The sequence below is a fragment of the Megalopta genalis genome, chromosome 6 (genome assembly GCF_051020955.1).
Source record: "Megalopta genalis isolate 19385.01 chromosome 6, iyMegGena1_principal, whole genome shotgun sequence".
Taxonomy (NCBI): domain Eukaryota; kingdom Metazoa; phylum Arthropoda; class Insecta; order Hymenoptera; family Halictidae; genus Megalopta; species Megalopta genalis.
The window spans coordinates 1,586,880-1,608,015 of NC_135018.1; the positions used below are offsets into that span (position 1 = coordinate 1,586,880).

Here is a 21,136-nt window from a genome sequence, read left to right on the forward strand (position 1 = left end):
CACGATAGCCTTTCCAGTTGCTCGGATAGTTGGACAAGGAGCGCAACTAGTTGATTGCTGGTGCGCAACCCCTTGCGACCCCTAATTGAAATTACCGTGAGTTTACTTGCACATTTCCACTCTTAATTGCATCTTTGATCTAACAAAATTTGTATAATTTATATATTATTAATTATTATATTATTAATTAAGCATGTCACAGTGGAAAAGGCGAGATAACAAGCCTACGTTCGATGGGCATTCGGAGGAACGTGTCCACGTTCGATGATGTTTGGATAACTTTTAAAACGTAATAACTTTTTTAGGATAAAAAAAAATAAGTGTAATCGAAATTAGATCGTGTTTGATTTTATTTTAATCAGAAATATTCGCCCAAACTATATCATGTTTGGCCTCATTTCAATCAGAAAACTATCAGCAATACGTTTAAACAAAAATTCATTTTTAAAATGTCAAAGTTAAAAAAATTGTATTATGAGTTGTCTTCCGGGAATTCGATTCGAAAGAGCCGCGTTTACATGAATCGTCAACCAATCGGAGGAAAGAACATTTCTGTACGGACCCTCCCTAACGGATCAAGCTGCAGCTTGGAGTAGAACCCATTACTATTGCAATCATGTTCGAGTCGTACTTACGATTCACAATGATCGCATCGTGTAATATGGGCCATGGATGCCTGTGTCGATTCCGTGGCAATCTGAGCACATTGGTGCATAATAATGGGACCTATTTCGGCACGCTTTTTTTACTCCCTAAGCTGTCTGAGCAGCGCATCGTCGGCCAATCAGAGCAAAGGAAATTTCTATGTCGACCCTCGTTAACGGGTCAAGCTGAGGCCCGGAGATGTGCAGGAGTGGGACTCATTTCTGTGTAGACCCAGTCCATGCATTCTTGGGTCTGTTTAGATCCATGTGCATAATAAATTCATTAAAAAATTATATATACTTTGATATGTTAGCCAATACAATTTGACATTTTCGTTCCTAAAGAACTGCTATCATTGGTCAATGAAAATTACGTTATCTGTGACATGATTGGGCTGAATTCGATCTAAAAGAAACTCCCGCCAACAACTGTCTTTCAGTTTGACTCAGTTCGAGTTTTTAGTAGCGAGTAAATAAAGAAACATTTTGTGTACATATTTCGTTGGATTCTTATTATATTTGATTTCGCGTCTCCTGTAAATATAATGGTAAGATATTATTTACAAAAGTCAATTACAATTATATATAGAGTATTCTAAAAATATTGATATACGCTAAAATGAAACTAATTTAACATAACACAGTTCAAGATATTAAGCATATAAATATATAATATATATAATATATTCATTAAAATGAATATAATGTTTTAGATTTTTTTTTAATTTATCAATTTGTTGCACCATTTTACATATTTTTTAGGATGCCAACAGTTCTCCAGTTCGTTCTGATAGGCATGCGGAGGCAATGACGTCTCCTGCGCCAGATATAGATGAACCGTTTGAAGATGAATCTGATTTACTTAGTAATGACAATGACATTAACCAGGCAGAAGAGGAAGAGGAAGGAGAAGAGTTATTTGGGGATAATATGGAAGAGTAAAATCTTTTATTGTATAAAACTTAACGAGATTATTTTCTTGTTGTTAACATTGCTATATTGTTCTAGCGATTACCGTCCTATGCCAGCTTTAGACAGATACGATCCTAATCTCGTTGATGATGAAGCTTACTCGGAAATGTCTCAAGGAGAACGTGCTGCTGCTGAAACTGCTATGCTTAAAAGAGACAGAGCAGCAGGCATTATCAGAGACGATAGATATTTGCTTTACGGTATATACTCTTTTTATTAAAAACTAATAACAAGAAATCCTGTATTTAATAAAAAAAAGATATTTAATAATATGTATATTCATACATCTATCTATGTATTAAAGATGAAAGTGACGAGGAAGAAGTACAAGCACGTAAGCGACGTATGGCTGAAAAGGCTGCAACAGGTGAACTAGAAGATGTAGAAGTAAGTATATTTATTACCTTTCTTATTGTACGATATAAATTAATTTTAATTATTTTACTTCAGATGATCGAGTCCATTGAAAATTTAGAAGATACTAAAGGTCATACAGTTAAAGAATGGGTATCTATGTTAGGTCCCAGAACAGAAATCTATAATCGATTCAAAAGTTTCTTACGTACGCATACTAATTCTAAAGGACAATATATGTACAAAGAAAGAATTCGTCATATGTGTGAAAGTAATCAAGTAATGTGTTCCTTTTTTTTTGTTTTACTAGAATTCATGAGGAATAATGCATTCATTCATGAGATAATTATTTTCATTTTTAACAGTCCAGTTTTTTTGTGGAATTTCCTATTCTTGCAAGTAAAGAACATGTTTTGGCCTATTTTTTGCCTGAAGCTCCATTTCAAATGTTGGAAATATTTGATGAAGTAGCAAAGGATTTAGTACTCACCATTTTCCCTAGTTATGAACGAGTTACTACCGAAATTCATGTCAGAATATCAGAATTACCTTTAATAGAGGAAATCCGAACATTCAGGTAAAAAATAATTACATGCTTAATATAATATATTTAGTGTGTGTAAAGTTACTAATAGAGTTTGATATCAATATCAGAAAGTTACATTTAAATCAGTTGGTACGCACTTTGGGTGTTGTAACTGCAACAACGGGAGTACTACCACAGTTATCAGTTGTAAAATACGATTGTACAAAATGTGGATATGTACTTGGTCCATTCGTACAAAATCAAAATGCTGAAGTGAAACCTGGATCGTGTCCTGAGTGTCAAAGCATTGGACCTTTTATGGTAAAACTGTCTCATTAAAAATTGTATAACTATACATATGTATTTTATAGATAGTAAAATTTTGTTGACGTTCTTTACATAGATTAATATGGAGCAAACAATATATAGAAATTACCAAAAAATTACAATTCAAGAATCTCCAGGTAAAATTCCTGCAGGTAGGATACCTAGAAGCAAAGAATGTATTCTTCTATCGGATCTCTGTGATCGCTGTAAGCCGGGTGATGAAGTAGACGTTACTGCGATTTACACAAATAACTATGATGGTTCATTAAACACAGAACAAGTAAGAAAATAATAATTTTAAGAAGTTCTTATCGGATACAATATTAAATGATATTCTTGTTGCACCAGGGTTTTCCCGTGTTTGCAACGGTACTTCTAGCAAATCATTTACATGTGAAAGACTCGAAAGAAATTGTAGAATCTTTAACCGAAGAAGATATTTCTAGTATTATTTCTTTAAGTAAGGATCATCAAATTTTCGATCGCATCGTCGCGAGCATTGCACCGTCAATTTATGGGCATGAGTATACAAAAAGAGCTCTAGCTTTGGCAATATTTGGCGGTGAATCGAAGAATCCCGGTACTTTAATTTTTCAGAGTACTTTCAACACATTTTCTCGAATAACAGAACTCATCATTGTTCATATTAATGCGTAGGTAACAAACATAAAGTACGAGGGGATATTAATGTTTTGATGTGTGGTGATCCAGGAACTGCTAAATCTCAGTTCTTAAAATATATCGAAAAAATCGCGCCAAGAACAGTATTTACTACAGGCCAGGGAGCTTCAGCTGTTGGTTTAACTGCTTTTGTAAGAAAATCGCCAACAACTCGAGAGTGGACTTTGGAAGCTGGTGCCTTGGTACTTGCTGATCATGGAATCTGCCTTATTGACGAATTTGACAAGGTAAACAAATATCTTTTGTAAATATTTCTAGTAGAATTTTAATTATCGCAATTTCGATAGATGAACGATCAAGATAGAACATCTATACACGAAGCTATGGAACAGCAAAGTATTTCTATTTCGAAAGTAGGAATTGTTACATCTCTTCATGCTAGATGCTCAGTAATAGCTGCATCTAATCCTATTGGTGGAAGATACGATGCTAGTATGACGTTTTCGGAAAATGTAAGAGATCAAATACATACATGAATGATGAAAGACCAAAATAAGCAATATTTAGAAGCAGTATTAATAAAGAGAAATACATTTTTCTACTTAGGTAGATTTATCAGAGCCGATTCTATCTCGTTTTGATATACTTTGTGTAGTAAAGGATGAAATAGATCCTATGCAAGATAGGCACTTGGCTAAATTTGTTGTGAATTCTCACATCAAACATCATCCGACAAATGCAGAAAAAACAATAACTACAGAGGAGAATGCACGAGATATATCCATTCCACAAGATCTTTTAAAGAAGTATATAGTTTATGCAAAACAAAATGTTCATCCAAAATTGACAAATATTGATCAAGACAAAGTAGCAAAGTTGTACAGTCAGTTGAGACAAGAAAGCTTGGTAAGTGGAACATGTATCAGTTATAAATATATTATTACTGTGGTACAACTTCTTTAACAAATCTTTTAGGCCACTGGAAGTTTACCAATTACTGTAAGACATATAGAAAGTATTATACGTATGTCTGAAGCAAGCGCCAAGATTCATTTGCGGGATCATGTTCAAGATACCGATATTAATATTGCCATAAGAATGATGCTTGATAGCTTTGTTGATACGCAAAAATATTCAGTAATGAGAAGCATGCGACAGGTATGTATTTCGGATTAAGTATGTAATTAATGTGTTTAGAGTGATTTTATTAAAATATAACAAATTTGCTGTTATTTCTTTACAGACATTCCAGAAATATTTATCATATAAAAAAGATCACAGTGAACTTTTGTATTATATACTGAGACAAATTACATTGGATACTTTAGCATTCCAAAGAGCTTTACATGGAAATCGCATTACAACAATCGAAGTTTCAGAAAGAGATCTATTAGAGAGGGTATGAACAATTTATCTCGTTTGACATATTTCATTTTGTTTTAACATACTGATTCGCTTATATTTTCATCTTATTGTAGGCTAAACAGATTGATATACACAATCTTCATCCATTCTATGAAAGTGATATTTTTAAATCAAACAACTTTGTATATGATTCGAAGAGAAAAGTGATAATACAAACACTTCCTGAGAATATTGATGACTAACAAGCATTAAATTATGTATATGAATAAACTTTGTTTTTATATAAAACTATTTTTAACAATAGATTATCGTCCGATTATATTTTACTTATTTTTGTACGTTCCTATCTAACATTTTTGTTTCTTCCAAATAAATGATTTATATTTTATGAAAAAAATTGATATTAGAAGCTTATTTCCTTCTTCCATTTCAATATATAATAAATTAGGAAGGTATCGATATTACGTATAGTATTAATGATAATATGTAACTGTAGAACACCTTGTACAAATTATTATTTTTTTTAAATGTAATTTACGTATAAGTACTTTAGTCATTTAAATTTTGTACAATGTAGCTTGTCATACATATATTTGTAGTGTAAGAACTGATAAATTACCTCACAAGTATGCAAAATATTTTTTAATCAAAACATGATCTCGTTCAAACATATCTTAAGTGCTACTTACTTTTAGAACAGTTACTACTACTACTACTATTACTAAAACTACTGCTACCGCTGCTACTACTGGAAACACTATCAGTAGAATCAGATTCACTGTCTGACGATGAGGTACTACTACTGCTGCTAGAACTGCTGCTTTCAGCACTAGAATTTGTTTCACTGGAACTGCTAGATTCTTTTCTCATCTTCTTCTGTTGACGATTTTTCTTGATTTCTTTTTTTTTTGGATCATGACTGTAATAACACATTCATCGATGTTATCGTTTATCAAAGTCTAGACTTAGCGAAGTTCATAAGTTTTGAATCACTTACATATTAGATTCTTCTTGTTGTTTTAATGTTTTCTTTAATTGTGATGTACGTGAAGATCTATGTACATATTTTCTTTTCCCCTTACATTCATAACTCCAATGTCCCATTTCCAAACATTTCTGACATCGCATCCCTTGAGGGTATGGATTGCTAAAGGCACAGCAATAAAAAAATGTTTTCGCATTAGTTAATATTACATGAAATACTTCATTTACTATTCTTTTTACATTATTAAAAAATTAACTTATGTATCAACTATATACACAAATTATAAAATGTTCAAATAAATTTTATACTAACTTTTTCTTTAACACTTTCAAACCGTTTGAACTCATCTTTTACACTACTAATCATACTTTAAAATTACAAATCCATCAACTTCTGATGTCGTCCGAAAATGTAAAAACTTTGTTTACAGTAAGATAGGTTATTTTGCGGTACCAGATAAGCTTCGATACGCCATGCCATAATGCCATACTACATACATACATACATATATAGATATGAACACAATTGCTTTTGAAGTGCTACCTAGACGTAGACGGTTAGAAGCATCGTGTATTCATAACAGTTACGAATATTGTAAAATTTTTCCCAAGTATATGAAAAATAATGACTGCTTCGATTTACAAAGAAAATCGATCTTATGATATACAGTTAATGGAGAACGTTTGTAAAAATATAGAATTAAAGGTTCATAAAAACCTTTCGAAAACAAATTACGAAATACTAAAACAAAGAAAGACAGTATTAAAAGAAGAACGAATGAAAATGGTAAAAGGATAATAAGTTGATAATGAATTATTACAGATATTTACATGAGAAAAGAATTTTATTGGATTTGTTATAGAATAATGTAAATTTTACTGTTTGGGCGATAGAAGATTCATTTTGTAATGAAGTATGGAATTTTTCTTTGGAACATAAATTTCACATTATTTTCAAAAAATATCCTGCTATTAGAGACATCATTAAGTGTCATAATTGTAAATACAGTACTGTCCCATACAATTATGCAAAAGGCATTGATACAATCAAAGAAGATAAAGTTATGGAATTGAAAAATGAAATTGATAATATTAATAATCAAATAACATTCATTCGTAATAAAGATATTGAACAAGATATAACAAATGCTATGTTCATCTTAGATAATTTAAAGTCTTTTTCGGAAGATATATTAACCCTTATAAGGTAGATGTGAATTATTTGAAAAAATTGACACATTTATTTCGTTTGTTACAAATAATTTGTATTACTACCTATATATATATATATACATGTAAATTTTAGATTAGTGAACTCTTTAGAAAATTCTCAGAATATTTGTAATACATTTACATATAAGAAATCAAAAACTGATAAAGAATTAAAGGATGCTGGAAATTATTTGAAAAATCGTCCTGTAGCATTAGTTGGAGAAACCGTTGCAACAACTTCAAATAACTTCGCAAAAATTGATAAATCTAAAAAGGTTTGAAATAATACGAATATGTTTGAAAATTGTACTAATTACATTTTTACTTACAGTGTCCGTGCGTAAAGAACAATATACAATTTGGCAAATTTATTTTCAAGAAACAAAGTACCGTTTCGTTAAAACTTAAATACCAATAAAATATTGGAAGTTTAGAATAAGTATATGAAGATTGCAAATATTAGTTTGCAAATAATGTTACAGTTTACTTGTTTAATTAATTATAATAAGAAATAAATTCAAAGATCAAGAAACGTTTATAGCATATTTATTTACTTAGAAATATACAGCATCCTATATATGATTAGTCATATATGGAATTACATTAATATTATTATTCTGAAATTATGTATATCGCACTTAATAGACTATTCAACAAGATTATAATTTGAGAATAGCTATTTCTCTCTTTTTACCATACAAATTTAGTAATTTTTCAAATACATTATAGTGTATTACTTATGTCTTTTTAAAATTGTTGAACAGTTTATCACAACAATTTGTTATGTAGCATTTCTTTTGGCAACATTTGTCTGTATTTTGAAACTTATTTAATATCTTAAACATAATAGACATACACATTTAATCTTAATAAAACGATTTAAATAACATCATAAAACAAAAATTTTGTACATGTCTTCAACAATACAGATAGATTTTATAGAAATATCATAAATTATATTATATATATATATATATATATATAATTACTATATACGTATGATTACTAATACACATACAACATACAAGTAGATAATAAAAAAGTAAATATTCAGTTAAACTTTATAAATTGACATTCATTTTTTGGATTAATGATTAAATAATTGTATGAATGCTGTAATTGTACATATATAAAAGTTATTTAATCAAGATAAAAAGTTTAATACGAAGACTGGAGAAAATTTTAATTGTGCAACATTATTATCAACTTTTATTATTGTACGGACAAATGGGAGACAAAGTTTGAATGCAAATACATTAAATAATTATTTTGCAAACATAACTAGCATAGAAAAATTGTAAATAGACACATAACAAATTATACATACATTTACATACATCAATAAGTAATTATAGAATAGACATTACAATCTCTTAATTAAAATTGAGAATTTACTACATTCCATTTTACTGTACAAATGTTTTTCATGTACTTTCAATAGTATTGGTTTTGAATTTGTGTTAAATTGTAATAAAATTCATAAATGACAGACTAAACAATACTAAAATAATTAACAAAATGAGAATAACTAAAATGCTTCAATGTTCACAATTTCTGATAAATATAATAGGTACAAACAATATATTTATATATGTTATATTTTACAGTATATTAATATAATATCAATTAGAGTTACAATTAATATAAGTAGAATAGTGCTAATTTTTTAACTTTTTATTGCACAGCCATTGCATAATAAACAAATTATGAAAAAATATTTCTAATTCAGCTATTATGTTATAAATGACAAAATAGTATACTAGTACTGTTTATTGAGTCATGAGTGCAAGAGCATATTATATGTTTAAAAAAATCAATATATTCTTAACTATAAATAAAATCCATTCATTGAATATACATACATATATATATGTATGGTTGTAAAAAATAATAATGCAATTAAAATACACGCGCACGCTCGCGTGTATGTAAATACATAATGTGCATTATATAAAGTAAAAACATATTACTTTAATTATATAATAAATTACTGTGTATGAAACTTAGCAAAAAAACAATGTTACAATAATACACTGCTAATACTAGATAATTTTACGCTTAGGTTTGGCAGCTTTTTCAATGAATGATAGCACATTAATAATTCAATTATAAATTTTAATTGCATTACCAGACAGAATTATAACTGACTAATTAATGAAAAGAACACAAATGTCATTTAATTTTAAACTACTTTATAGGAGTATACAATTAAATATAATTCATAATTACCACTAATTATCTCAGCTTATGAAGCAGATGCAGAAAGTCAAAATTATTGTTAAAATATAGTGCTATTATATATTTTTCTTCATGACACATCAGTGTGTTTATTTTTTAAAGTGCTTCCGTATAAATAAAGCTTTTTACGATACTTCGTATTATTAAAATTTAAACTAATGACATATCGTATAGTAATTAATAACAACAAGCTTCATATTATTATACAATTTTTCAGCAAAATGTTTCATTCATATGGCAATGAATAGCAGTAACTAAAATCTAAATTCATCGATGCCAATTTTTAATTTTATGGCTCCTTAAATCAAATAATGTTACCTTATTTCCTTGCAATTACTACAATTATTTAAATAACAATTATGTGTCTAAGGGTAGTATTTTCAGGTATCTGTGTATAATAGAATTGAAAACAGATGAATTTTGCTAGAAACTTTGAAATTCTAGATTAAATTCAAAAGTTATAAGATAATTGTAAAACGAAGTATACAATTTATGAATTAAAGTGTCTTATATCGATTGTTATTTAATTTCATTATGTTATCAAATAATATACATACGAAAAACAAAATAAATGAATGGAGTATTATAAACATTGGTATATACTAATAAAAATGATGATATAATTTATATTATTATTGTATCTAAAATATCTTATCATGATTTTAATCTTTTATAGTTTCTTTATTCAGTGTGCAGATTTCCAAAGTCAGCACAAATTTCATAGTATATCTGTACATATGTTTCTTCTTTTTTATATTGTAAATTGTATCTCTATTCAGTTTATGAGAATACATATTTTCATATATTATATATTGATAATAGTTTATATAATTTTTATTGATGTGAGATCATTATAGTGAGAATTTAAGTTAATAAATATCTGTATCAAATATCAATTGTTTCTGTATTACTCTTGCTAAAAATCAACATCCAATTCGTGTGAAAGACAATTTTCTAATTTTGTTACATAGATCGATAAGGTCCTTGCATTTTTAAAAACTGAATCACTAAGGAAGGACCTCCGCCAACTATCTCTGGTGGAATTTGTGAAAGTGGACAATTTTCAATTGACATAATACTAAGGTTTGTGCACAAAGCTAATTCAAATGGTAAATTATGTAAGTTTGCATTATCATTTATGTATAGTGAATCTAAATTTTCCAATGTACCAATTTCTTCGGGTAAATAGGTAAGATTATTTTCCCCTATGCTTAAATACGTTAAATTTGTCAAGTTACCGATCGCTCTTGGCAAAGTAGTCACTTGATTACTTTGCAAGATTAATTTCTGCAAATCTCGTAGGAAACCAATCTCATTGGGTAAAGAGTCGATCTTATTTTCTTCAAGATCTAAAACTCTGAGTTTGCGTAAGTTTGCTATGCTGGCAGGAATGCGTTTCAATAAATTATTAGAAAGTATTAAGATCTCCAAACTTTGAAGACATTGAATATCGTCTGGAATCTTTGTCAGCTGATTGGTGCCCAAATTCAATTCGACCATTTTAACCCATGTACCGATATCTAAAGGTAGAGCAGTTAATTGGTTTTCCTTCATATTTAACTTTGTTAAATTTCTCGCTCTAGAGAAAATACCGTACGGTATTTTATCGATCTTGTTATGTTCAAGATTGATAGCGTAAACATTCGTAAATTGGGCTGGTCCTCCTGACGGATATGCGGTGAAGGCATTCCTGGACAATGTAATCGATGTCAAATCGGAAAGGCTAGACAGCAGCCCATCGGGCAGTTGACACACTTGATTTCCTTCGACGCTGAACTCATCCATTAGCTTACACTTTGCCAACGATTTTGGAATATTAGTTAATCTATTGTATCTAAGACCTAATCTCGTCAAAGCAATTAAATTCCCAATTGTATCTGGAATATCCAAAAGCTCATTGTGCTGCAAATCAAGAGTAGACAATTGGATGCAATTTCCGATCTCTTCGGGCAAATGCTCCAGATGGTTGTGGGACACGTCGAATGTTATTAAATTGACCAATTTTCCGATACCGGCAGGAAGTTCCTTGATTTTGTTTTCCCTCAAGCTCAGCATGGTTAAATTTGTCAAGTTTCTAATGTTGTTGTTGACATATTTGACGCGATTGAAGCGTAAATACAGAGTCGTGAGACTGGTCAATTTATAAACAACATCGGGTATTTCGTTCAATTTATTATGCCTGAGGTCCAGTACTCTTAATGATTTCAAGTTTTCCAATGACCCTGGCAAACTGGTAAGAGAATTTTCACTTAAAGCCAGTGTTTCCAAATTCGCGAGGTAACCAATCTCCGGGGGTAATGTTGCGAGCTTGTTACCATATAGATAAAATTCCACCAAATGCGTCAAATCCCGCACGGTGCTTGGCAGATGCGTGATGCTCGATTTACTTAAATCTAGCCGTTTCACACATTCGTCTCTGCATCGTATAAACTCTTTCGAAACGTCTAAGTCAGCTTGGATCGGTTTGCCTTTTTTCGTGGTCGGTTTCGGTTTGTTCGATTCAGGATGTTTGACAGTTACTGTTTTCTTAGTGTCGGGGCCCGCTATGGACGCGGAGGATAACTTTTTTTCTTTCATCTGTTCCTTATTATCCCGCAGGGCGGCTACGTCCTCAGGCATATCGGCTGTGCAGGTGGTTAAACCACAGCCTTCCAAATATTCCGGGATATCTTGTTCCTTCATGTAAAAGGTCGAGAGTCTGTCTTCGAGGTCCTCACGGTCCCCCTTCACCTCGGACAAACACACTGTTGAAATATTACCCACACCTGTCCAATGCTTGTTCGACTTTTTCATAACCTAATCACTGTTGCAGCCTACGATTACTTGAAAAATATCTCCGCGTACTTTTTACGACATCGTACACTTTTTACGAAAGCTCGTACTTTACAAGTATTGACATATCGATGTTACCCACTGCACGTAGCGCAAACGCGAATCAGTTGATAGAGAATAGAGATAGACATAGAAGGCTCGAGGCTCGATGAACAATGAATGCTTAGCCGCGAAGTACGTGCATACGTTGACACAACGATGCGAGATTCGAAGACTTTCTATCTCAGCGCCGTCGGCGGTACAGTGACGAACTTCTGTTTTAACTTGGCGTGAGTTCGGTAATGCTCGATCGAAGACGGAAGTACACAAAATTAACATCGCTGGACATGCGTCCTGCCTTACGAGAGTCTTGCAGAAATTTCGGAATCGCTGTAATACAGGGCTCGGAATTAACTTGCCCGCGACAGAGACAGAGCGTTTTCAGAGACTGCTATGATACGAGGTGCCGAGAGCGGTGGAGGGGAGATCTCACAAATAGGATTGGACGGTGCCATTTCGCAGCATATTTCAGAGCAGTCACCGAAAATATTCTGTCTCTGTCGCGGGCAAGTTAATTCCGAGCCCTGCTGCAGCAACATAAATGCTGAACAGTTATTTCGATGACGAATCTATGTATCGTTTGGTTCGAGGAACCGAAGCAAACGGATCCAATAGAATTCTTTCAACTGCATGACGTTTCGGTGAATAACGAGTTGGACTACTGCCTATTGGAGGGCGTTCGACTATTTGACGGTTCTCGTGCGTGTCCAGTCCAGTGTTGTAAGGAAAATAACATTGTTTTGGAGATAACTGCGGTCGGATTGTTCAGCCACCGTTGAAAAATGACATCTCGCCTTGAAAAAGAACGTGCCAAACAGATTCAAGAAAAATGTCAAAATCTTTTGACGCAGATGCTACGCGACGAGGACAACAAGTATTGTGTCGACTGCGATGCGAAAGGTTCGTTCGTCAGTTGTGAATATGTATTCCACCGATATCTCCTCACATACGAAATTTAGTACTGTTACATCCACCCCCTATACGTCTGATAAATTTCATTTTCTTATCAACCGATGATACATGCAGGTCATCGATATCGATTTCAAAACGACCTAGTTTCGTCTAACGAAACATTATAGATTTTTAATTCCCATTGTGACAAACTCTAAATGACAGCAATCGCAGATGAACATCGCCAACGTTCTGTAATCGTCTAGTTTCTTGTTACAACTGTCTTATTTTTCTGTTGATTTCTAATAAATAATTTTCAGAAATGATATTTCTTTATTTATTTACCAAATATTTATATGCGTATAGTGAAATATTTGTATGACCTGTCACCTTTTTATTTTTGACTAATTCTCTGTTTATAATAATATTTAAAAATTTTACTCTTATCTGTGTATATTTGTAGATTGTATACAAATTAAATGTGCTAATATTGTATATCTTAATATATGTTATTGAACGTTACTTATAAATAAAACATAAATATGGTCTTTTCATAGGACCAAGGTGGGCTAGTTGGAATTTAGGTATATTTTTATGTATTCGTTGTGCTGGGATACATAGAAATCTTGGAGTCCATATAAGCAAAGTTAAATCGGTTAACTTAGATACATGGACACCAGAACAAGTAGTGGTATGTATGTAGTGACTTTATCTTTCTAGATATTTTGTATGTGCCGAACCCTATAATTTTTCTTGTAACGATATAACATATAGATCTTTGGAAAGAATATATTTTTGTTCTTTTCAGAGCTTGCAGCAGATTGGTAATTCTCGAGCGAGAGCTATATATGAAGCAAACCTCCCAGACAGTTTTCGAAGACCACAAACAGACTGTAGTCTTGAGAGTTTCATTCGTGCAAAATACGAGCATAAAAAGTACATAGCTAGAGAGTGGGTACCTCCGCCTTTACCAAAGGTATAATTATGTTTATCTTTTAAAGATATATTTAAATACAAGATATAACATATTAATTATTACATGTTACATATAGATAAATTGGGATAAGGAGCTCGACGAAGAAGCCGAAAGACAACGTAGACGAAAAAAGGAGAATTCAAAAACTACTAATAATCAAACTATACTCCCACCTGTAAAAAAACCGGAAGTTGTGCCTCAGTTGCCAAAACCTAAAAGTTCTGTTAGTCCTAAACCAAATAGGGCTACCACTGCTGCTACTTTAGACTTATTGGGTTTAGGTAACTTACTATTATATGTTTGCTTTTTACCAAATTTTATACAAAAATTGCATTTTTAATGTATTCTGAGTTTTTAACAGATGCTCCAGCAACAAATCAATCGAACGTAAACGGTGCTGGAGATGATATATTTTCTTCCTTCTTGTCTGCGCCTCCGGCTACAGCAGCTACAGCTAATAGTAGTACATCTAATGTAACTACAAACGCGACTACTGTGAGTAAAAGTGAAGAAGAAAGTTTCTTTGATCAGCCAGCACCATCGCCTCAAGAAAAAAGTAAAATGTCTAAAGATAGTATTTTGGCCTTATATGGTACACCGAGTCATCAACAATCAACAATTTATGGAGTTCCTGGTATAATAATTATTTTAAATACTATGTTTTATTTATAACTTTATTATAACTTGTACTTTATCATATTTCAGGTGGAGTATATCCTCAACAACAATCGAATGTTCAATACAAACAAGTACCAAACATGGTAGCATTCGGCCAGCAAAGTAATTTTCCGAATCAACAAAGTTCTTTGACTCAACTTAACCATCTTCCTGCTCAAATGCCTGTTACAACTAATCAATTAACCGTCAATCAGGCTCAAATGACGGTAAATCCGAATTCATTAGGATCTGTTGCAGCAAACTCTATAGGGAACTGCATACAAATAGGCCAGATGCATCAAATGAATGGTGCACCTAATCCTGCTATTACGATGCAATCTCAAATGGTACATCTATTTTTATATTGTTAAAATTTCGGAATTTGTTTTTGTTTGTTTTATTAATTAAAATATTATAATAATATTATAATGTTATATTAATTAAAATATTATAATAATATTATAATGTTATATTAATTAAAATATTAATATATCAAATATTAAAAAATGTGTCATTACACATCGAAACTTCATATCAAGTGTCTACTGTATATTATAGGATATAATCATAAATAGCTAGATCAATTATTTAATATATCTGTAGATGATGCAACTAGGACAGTCTAATGTTAGTAGCAATAATGGATGGAGTGGAATGTTAACACAAAATCTTCAGCCAGCTCCTGGTAGCAATCCTTTTTTCAACTTACCAACACAACAACAGCAACGACAACAATCTGTTGGCTTTAGTGGTCAGGTACATCGTTTGTACAACGATTGGAAGTTTGCTGTTTTTTTTTTTTATTAATAATGCAATTATTCGTATTGCAGTTACCGCAGCAAATGTCCCAACTATCTTTGGGAGGCACTAGTTTCTCAAACACTCCAGGAAAGACAACTACTACTCTTTCCGGACAAACGCTTTCCACCAATCTGTGGCAGTAAATGTCTTAAGGATATTGTTAGTTGATTGATTATGTTGTTCAGTGTTGTACACTAGTGTCGAACGTTCGTTACCCAACACAATTATATTTCCATATTAGTTTGGAAATTAATATGGGAAATAACATAACTAAGACACGAAACAAACAAGTACTCGGACGCTGACATTTTCGAGAGGTAATTCGTAAATGTGTACAGCATTACGAGCCAGAACATATTTTTCTTCTAAAGCTTTGCTAGCTTTCAACGTTATTGTTGGAAAAAAATGGGAACTACGAATAAAAACGAATTTTTAACTGATTGTAAAGAGTTATTCGTAAAGTACAGTATATGTATGTACTTGAGAATGTAATTATATTATTTGCTAAAATGGGTGCTTTTGTAACCATGTAATTAGCGTATGTCAGGGTCCACTTTCATTATGGCAAAAAATATTTCATTATACTTAAACAAGTACAAGTATTTTTAGCTCAGTATTTTACGAAATAATTCATTTTTACCCCCGAAATACAAATGGTAAAACGAAGCACATAATAGTTTTTATAATTTACTGAAGATGTCAAAAATATTTATCATTGAAAGCAAATGTACTTGAGATGTCACTTTACGATTTTAAAGACTAGAAACTTCCTCTAGAAACACGTTATACCTAATGTTTGTATACAATCAGAATGTATAAAATACGATAAAAGTTTAGTTGCTGTTTTCTAAGCTATTGTGTTTGTACTTGAGTAGTGTGTTACTTAGATTGCTGAATTTTGACGTTGATTACGTATTAAAGGACATTTTAGAACTTAATATTTTCCAACAAGTATTATTGTTATTTTTTATGATACTAAAAATATTAACATTTCTTGATACTACCTTATAATGGCAGAGACTTAATTATCTAAACACTTGACCAACACTGCTATACTTTATAAATACATTGCATTTAAATAGAACATTTTAGTTATATAACAGTTATAGATTAATTAAAGCTTTCTACATCATGAATTTCTGCGATTTGTTGCCATGTAACAGTATAAATATTGAAACTTGAAAATACGTTCTGAATACATCTCATACGTTCTTACTTAATTAAAATTTGTCTCTTTATAAGTGATACTGAATCATGTTGCCACTAAATACAGAATATATTGAAAACATTTTTCACCATATTCTTATAAATAATTACCAACAATCATGTAATTTAGGACATAGCGGTTGAAAAAACATTAGGCCTTATAACTTGCTATTGTATTGAAGAAAAAAAACTGACAGAATTGTAAAATTGATATAAGTACAAATACATATTATAGAGCTATAAAGAATGAGAGACTTTTAAAATCATCGACTGTAATTATAATCATGTGTATTGAGGATTACATTGTACTATACAACAAACTTGAACTCTGCGGATTTCTAACTTTGAATACACGTTTCAAAATTTCATAGGATGAATATAAATTTGTAAAATTTATTTCAATACTTACGTATAATTTAAAAAAAAAATCGATTTCGACGAAAATCCCAAACTTTTCTCATTCAATGATCTTTTCTCATGCTGCTCAATATAATCATATCATTAGAATACGCGTCATTATGTGATCATACTCTACTTTTGAATTTTTATTTGTAAATTATTTAATATCATAATAAATAGTAGAATTGTATATGTATTATTGTTAAAGCATAAGATGCCCTCGAAGCAGATGAGATTTTCTTCTAAATTGATTGTCTTGAAAACTACGTATGTATGAGAATTAAAAAAGATTTTCAAAACATAGAGTCAATTTACGAAAAAATATGTGAAACGCTTTTTCAAAGTTAAAAGTCCAAATATGTATTGAACAGTGCTACCAATACAGAACAAATTCTCAGGTGAAGATACAGTTATATGGCAAATATAAAAGAAAGCACTATACGAAATCATAAAGTTTAAATGTATATTATAGTTGAATTGGTCCTAAGTTTAACGAATCAAATAGCATCCCTTCGTTAATTTTAGATACGAACAAATTTATACAAGGAATGGCATTGTATTCCTCAACAAATCTACTTAGAAACACCACTTGCGTTTCTTTATTATGTTTTTCATAAATAAGTTTTTAAATAAACAATTCCAGCATTGAAAACAATGATTATGAATAAATTAGAATGTTCAAATCTTCGGCATCGCGTGCAATTAAATTTAAAAATATAGCAAACGCCATCTATTATGCGCTAAGAAATAAATTATAATAAATCGCAGTATTTATGTTCGTAATGAAGAAAAATTTTCCACTTCTAAGATACATACTTTTCATTATCAATCTAAAAAGTATTCACTACTTTCTGTTTAAACTAAATTGAAGTGTACAATCATCGATGTTTACATACATATGTATATGAATGGCTGGAGAAGCTTACCGGAAGTCGCCATTTTCATTACATTAAATTGCGGGACGAGGAAGGCTCTTTCATTTCCTTGAAACGTCTTTGCCTTGACGCATCTAAGCCACGTGAGAACATCATGGACAAACCAGTAGTTTTGGCTCGAGTTATTAAAGTCCTAGGACGAACTGGCTCGCAGGGTCAGTGTACGCAAGTTAAAGTGGAATTCCTGGGAGAACAAAACCGACAAATTATCAGGAATGTAAAAGGACCGGTACGAGAAGGTGACCTCCTAACCTTACTGGAGTCGGAACGTGAAGCAAGAAGACTTCGATAGAAGTATTTACCGCCAACATGTTAAAACCGTCAAGAGTATCTTGATCTTGGCAATACAATTCATTCCATCGACCGAAATAAGGATGACACCGCTATTCCAGTACCATAAGAATATACAAAGCAAAACTTTGTGTCCATGAAGATGTCTGTGACTTCTGTAATAAACACTGGCTACTATTCTCCGTACATCTGTTTTTTCATTTCGTCCTGTTATATTTTTATTTGTGTCCGTTGTGATTTACTATTTCTATTTTACGGTTTTATAAGGTAGTAAATTCATTCAGAATATTATTACACACACAAATACTTAATATTTTTATTAATAATTCATTATGTAGCATATATTCTATTTACAAAATATAAATGCGCAACTTCTTATAAAACTATCTTTTCACAGATATATAATCTTTCAGAAAAGTCTGTACATGTTTCACATATATTAGATATGTGAATAGCATCTTGTCTCAAGTTTGTGATGCAAACTGTGTTCGCATATACAAATAACAAACTCAATTTTGTCAGAAATTGTTATATCCTTCTTCGCTTTGGTGGAGGTGTATCACGTGGACTTGGCGATGCTTTAGATGTACTATCGACACTTTGCCTGGTTGGTCGTTTTGGACCTCTTTTTAAGCTTTCGCGGCCTGAATCAGAATCTTTGCGTTCTTTCTTCCCATTAGACACTAGAAAAAGACATTAATAAATCCTGTGGACATGTAAAATTATATTAAACATAGAAATATATACCTGTTTCTTCAAGATCATCTTTTCCTTTGGTTCTCCCCTTTGAAGATTTATGATCTTTCCGAATATCTTTCATGTCTCGAAGTTTGTCTTTTTTCATTTCTATATCCTTAACATATTTTTTAAACTCTTCCTTCTTTTTATCGATATCTTTAGTCCCTTTAAGGTCACGAAGTATTGTATCTTTTTTCATAAGATCTTTAACATCTTTTTCTTTTTTCATTTCCTTATATTTGTCCCTTTGTTCTTTCAGCTTAAATTCTGGCTCTTCTTTTTTCCTAGCTTTAATCGTTCCCAAAAATTCTTGTTCAGGTAAACAAAAGTCTATTTCTTGACTAGGGAACGGTAAATCTTCCATATCGTCCTAAAATGATTTATTTATATGTTTCATTTTACTTGTAACCATGACATATTATTTGTTAAATTCATTAATAATTACCAATGCTATGAGGTCATACATAGATTCCAAATGATCCCAAATCATTTTCAATGGTATGTCTTTGTGTGTGGCAGCACGAAACTTTTCCCATATACAAATCATGTGGAAATATTTATTCACACCTTCGAAAAACATGTTCGATTAAATCTTGTAGAAGAAAAGTAAAATCTTCCACTAATGATATTATTAATTATCGCTCTTATGCGATACTAATGTAAACATAACCTATAAAAACTCTATTCTATGTATTATATTAAATCTTACCAACAGGTTTATGTCCATTCATAGCAAAAAATAATTGAATTTCATTTTCGACGTTCCATTCGATTTCGTCAGTAGAATTTTCTGAATGTTTCTCTTTAACTGCCATTATTATAGTTTAATAAATCGTCACTACTGATAATTGACCGATAATCTTCCAGTAGCGTCACGCCAGGGGGCAGGGCAATGATGTAAACATAGACCAGGTACACATAGGCAGTTTTGTAAGATTTGAAGAATTTCTATCTCAGCGCTGTCGACGGTAAAGTGATGAACTTTTGATAACTTGGCGTGAGTTTGTAGATTAATCAGTAATGATAAATCGAAAACGCAAATCCAGCTGAAATTAACATCATACATATTTTAAAGTTTATCTCATTTATTTAAAATGTGGATAAGTAATTATTTCAATTTTTCAAACAGTACAAATTATTTACTCTAAATGATTCGACTCATCTTTTATAGATTAATATACGACTACACGCACTGAACGTGAAACTTTCTACTTGAAAACATTTTTTGGGGGAGTGAAGATTAACATTTCTTGAAGATTTTTTGAACGGTTTATTAATAACTTGTGAATGCTTCTTTAGAGGATTAATTTTTTTGGATTAATATCCTCTGGATGCTTTTTTAGGTGAATTAATTGTTTTGGCAATTTTTTGTGGGATAATATTTTACAAGTAATGTTTTTTATAATAATAGTTAATAATATAATATATATAAGCAATAGAAGGTGTTAGAATAAAATGAATTCTAGATATTTGCAATTGTTTTTAAATTTTGTTTTCTATTGGACAATAAGCATGTTTCAAAAAATACAAAGACTTTAATTTTTCTAATACAGAAGCAATTTCTGCTTGTATATTTGCTGATCTTACAGCAAGATAAATTGTTTCTTGAAAACGTTTTTGAGCAATTCGCAAACTTTGCGGAACTAGAACACCGAACCATTTAATAGGATCTGGAATTTCATCTCCATCTTCATCTACCTTTTTTAAAGTTATATCAAAATTTGGAATTATTTTACCAGTTTCCTCTGTCATCTTGGTCTCTAATTCAAATAATGTAACTACTTTTTCCTCATCTTCGGGAACCTGTAAAATGCTTATACTCTCTTTGCCACGTATATACTTAGCTTTAGCTAGCTCTATATGGCCATTACGCAACATATTTTCCATTTGAATACTAACATTAATTTTCTCTTCCATTAGTTCCAGATTTCGCAATAAATTTTCATCTATAGCTTTGCATATATCATCCATGCTTTCGTGCATTTTATATATTATCGGTATTACACTAAGGAATTGATCGCTGTTTATAATAATGTGATGTTTTATCTGAAATAGACATATGTACAAGATACACAAACTTACTTACTTTTATTGTTATATCATTGATCAATACAATATCATTATTGAC

The 21,136-nt window shown here is 31.1% G+C and overlaps 7 protein-coding genes across 8 annotated transcripts; 4 read left to right on the forward strand and 3 right to left on the reverse strand.

Moving 5' to 3' along the window:
* Positions 1-881: 881 nt before the first annotated feature.
* Positions 882-5,112, forward strand: Mcm2 (DNA replication licensing factor Mcm2). Its single transcript, XM_033479290.2, has 15 exons — positions 882-1,192; positions 1,407-1,582; positions 1,653-1,816; positions 1,921-2,003; positions 2,067-2,249; positions 2,336-2,547; positions 2,625-2,817; positions 2,900-3,103; positions 3,172-3,403; positions 3,481-3,731; positions 3,792-3,956; positions 4,051-4,350; positions 4,420-4,602; positions 4,688-4,843; positions 4,923-5,112. The coding sequence occupies exons 1-15, from the start codon at positions 1,190-1,192 to the stop codon at positions 5,049-5,051; spliced, it is 2,634 nt and encodes an 877-aa protein (XP_033335181.2). The 5' UTR covers positions 882-1,189; the 3' UTR covers positions 5,052-5,112.
* Positions 4,633-6,307, reverse strand: LOC117225600 (uncharacterized). The gene is made up of 3 exons (XM_076522986.1): positions 6,107-6,307; positions 5,807-5,956; positions 4,633-5,728 (listed from the first exon to the last, which is right to left on the reverse strand). Exons 1-3 carry the CDS (start codon positions 6,139-6,141, stop codon positions 5,491-5,493), a joined length of 423 nt encoding a protein of 140 aa, XP_076379101.1. The 5' UTR covers positions 6,142-6,307; the 3' UTR covers positions 4,633-5,490.
* A 29-nt stretch (positions 6,308-6,336) lies between these two features.
* On the forward strand, positions 6,337-7,537 carry LOC143259690 (uncharacterized). The gene is made up of 4 exons (XM_076522985.1): positions 6,337-6,580; positions 6,657-7,000; positions 7,100-7,280; positions 7,337-7,537. The coding sequence occupies exons 1-4, from the start codon at positions 6,419-6,421 to the stop codon at positions 7,421-7,423; spliced, it is 774 nt and encodes a 257-aa protein (XP_076379100.1). The 5' UTR covers positions 6,337-6,418; the 3' UTR covers positions 7,424-7,537.
* On the reverse strand, positions 7,536-12,248 carry LOC117225602 (leucine-rich repeat protein soc-2 homolog). Its single transcript, XM_033479284.2, has one exon. The coding sequence runs from the start codon at positions 12,034-12,036 to the stop codon at positions 10,207-10,209; it is 1,830 nt and encodes a 609-aa protein (XP_033335175.1). The 5' UTR covers positions 12,037-12,248; the 3' UTR covers positions 7,536-10,206.
* Positions 12,249-12,701: 453 nt separating this feature from the next.
* LOC117225603 (stromal membrane-associated protein 1) lies at positions 12,702-16,892 on the forward strand. Of its 2 annotated transcripts, XM_033479285.2 has the most exons (8): positions 12,703-13,014; positions 13,563-13,696; positions 13,814-13,981; positions 14,058-14,262; positions 14,343-14,615; positions 14,687-14,985; positions 15,242-15,394; positions 15,469-16,892. In XM_033479285.2, exons 1-8 carry the CDS (start codon positions 12,897-12,899, stop codon positions 15,580-15,582), a joined length of 1,464 nt encoding a protein of 487 aa, XP_033335176.1. In that variant the 5' UTR covers positions 12,703-12,896; the 3' UTR covers positions 15,583-16,892. The 2 variants fall into 2 exon arrangements, with proteins under 2 accessions (XP_033335177.1, XP_033335176.1); XM_033479286.2 differs by lacking the exon at positions 13,563-13,696 and having other exon boundaries at positions 12,702-13,014.
* Positions 16,893-17,995: 1,103 nt separating this feature from the next.
* LOC117225624 (small ribosomal subunit protein eS28) lies at positions 17,996-18,456 on the forward strand. Its single transcript, XM_033479312.2, has one exon. It carries the CDS (start codon positions 18,074-18,076, stop codon positions 18,269-18,271), a length of 198 nt encoding a protein of 65 aa, XP_033335203.1. The 5' UTR covers positions 17,996-18,073; the 3' UTR covers positions 18,272-18,456.
* Positions 18,457-18,558: 102 nt separating this feature from the next.
* MrgBP (MRG/MORF4L binding protein) lies at positions 18,559-21,046 on the reverse strand. Its single transcript, XM_033479311.2, has 5 exons — positions 20,908-21,046; positions 19,718-20,054; positions 19,454-19,575; positions 19,018-19,378; positions 18,559-18,953 (listed from the first exon to the last, which is right to left on the reverse strand). Exons 2-5 carry the CDS (start codon positions 19,821-19,823, stop codon positions 18,799-18,801), a joined length of 744 nt encoding a protein of 247 aa, XP_033335202.1. The 5' UTR covers positions 19,824-20,054; positions 20,908-21,046; the 3' UTR covers positions 18,559-18,798.
* Positions 21,047-21,136: the final 90 nt, after the last annotated feature.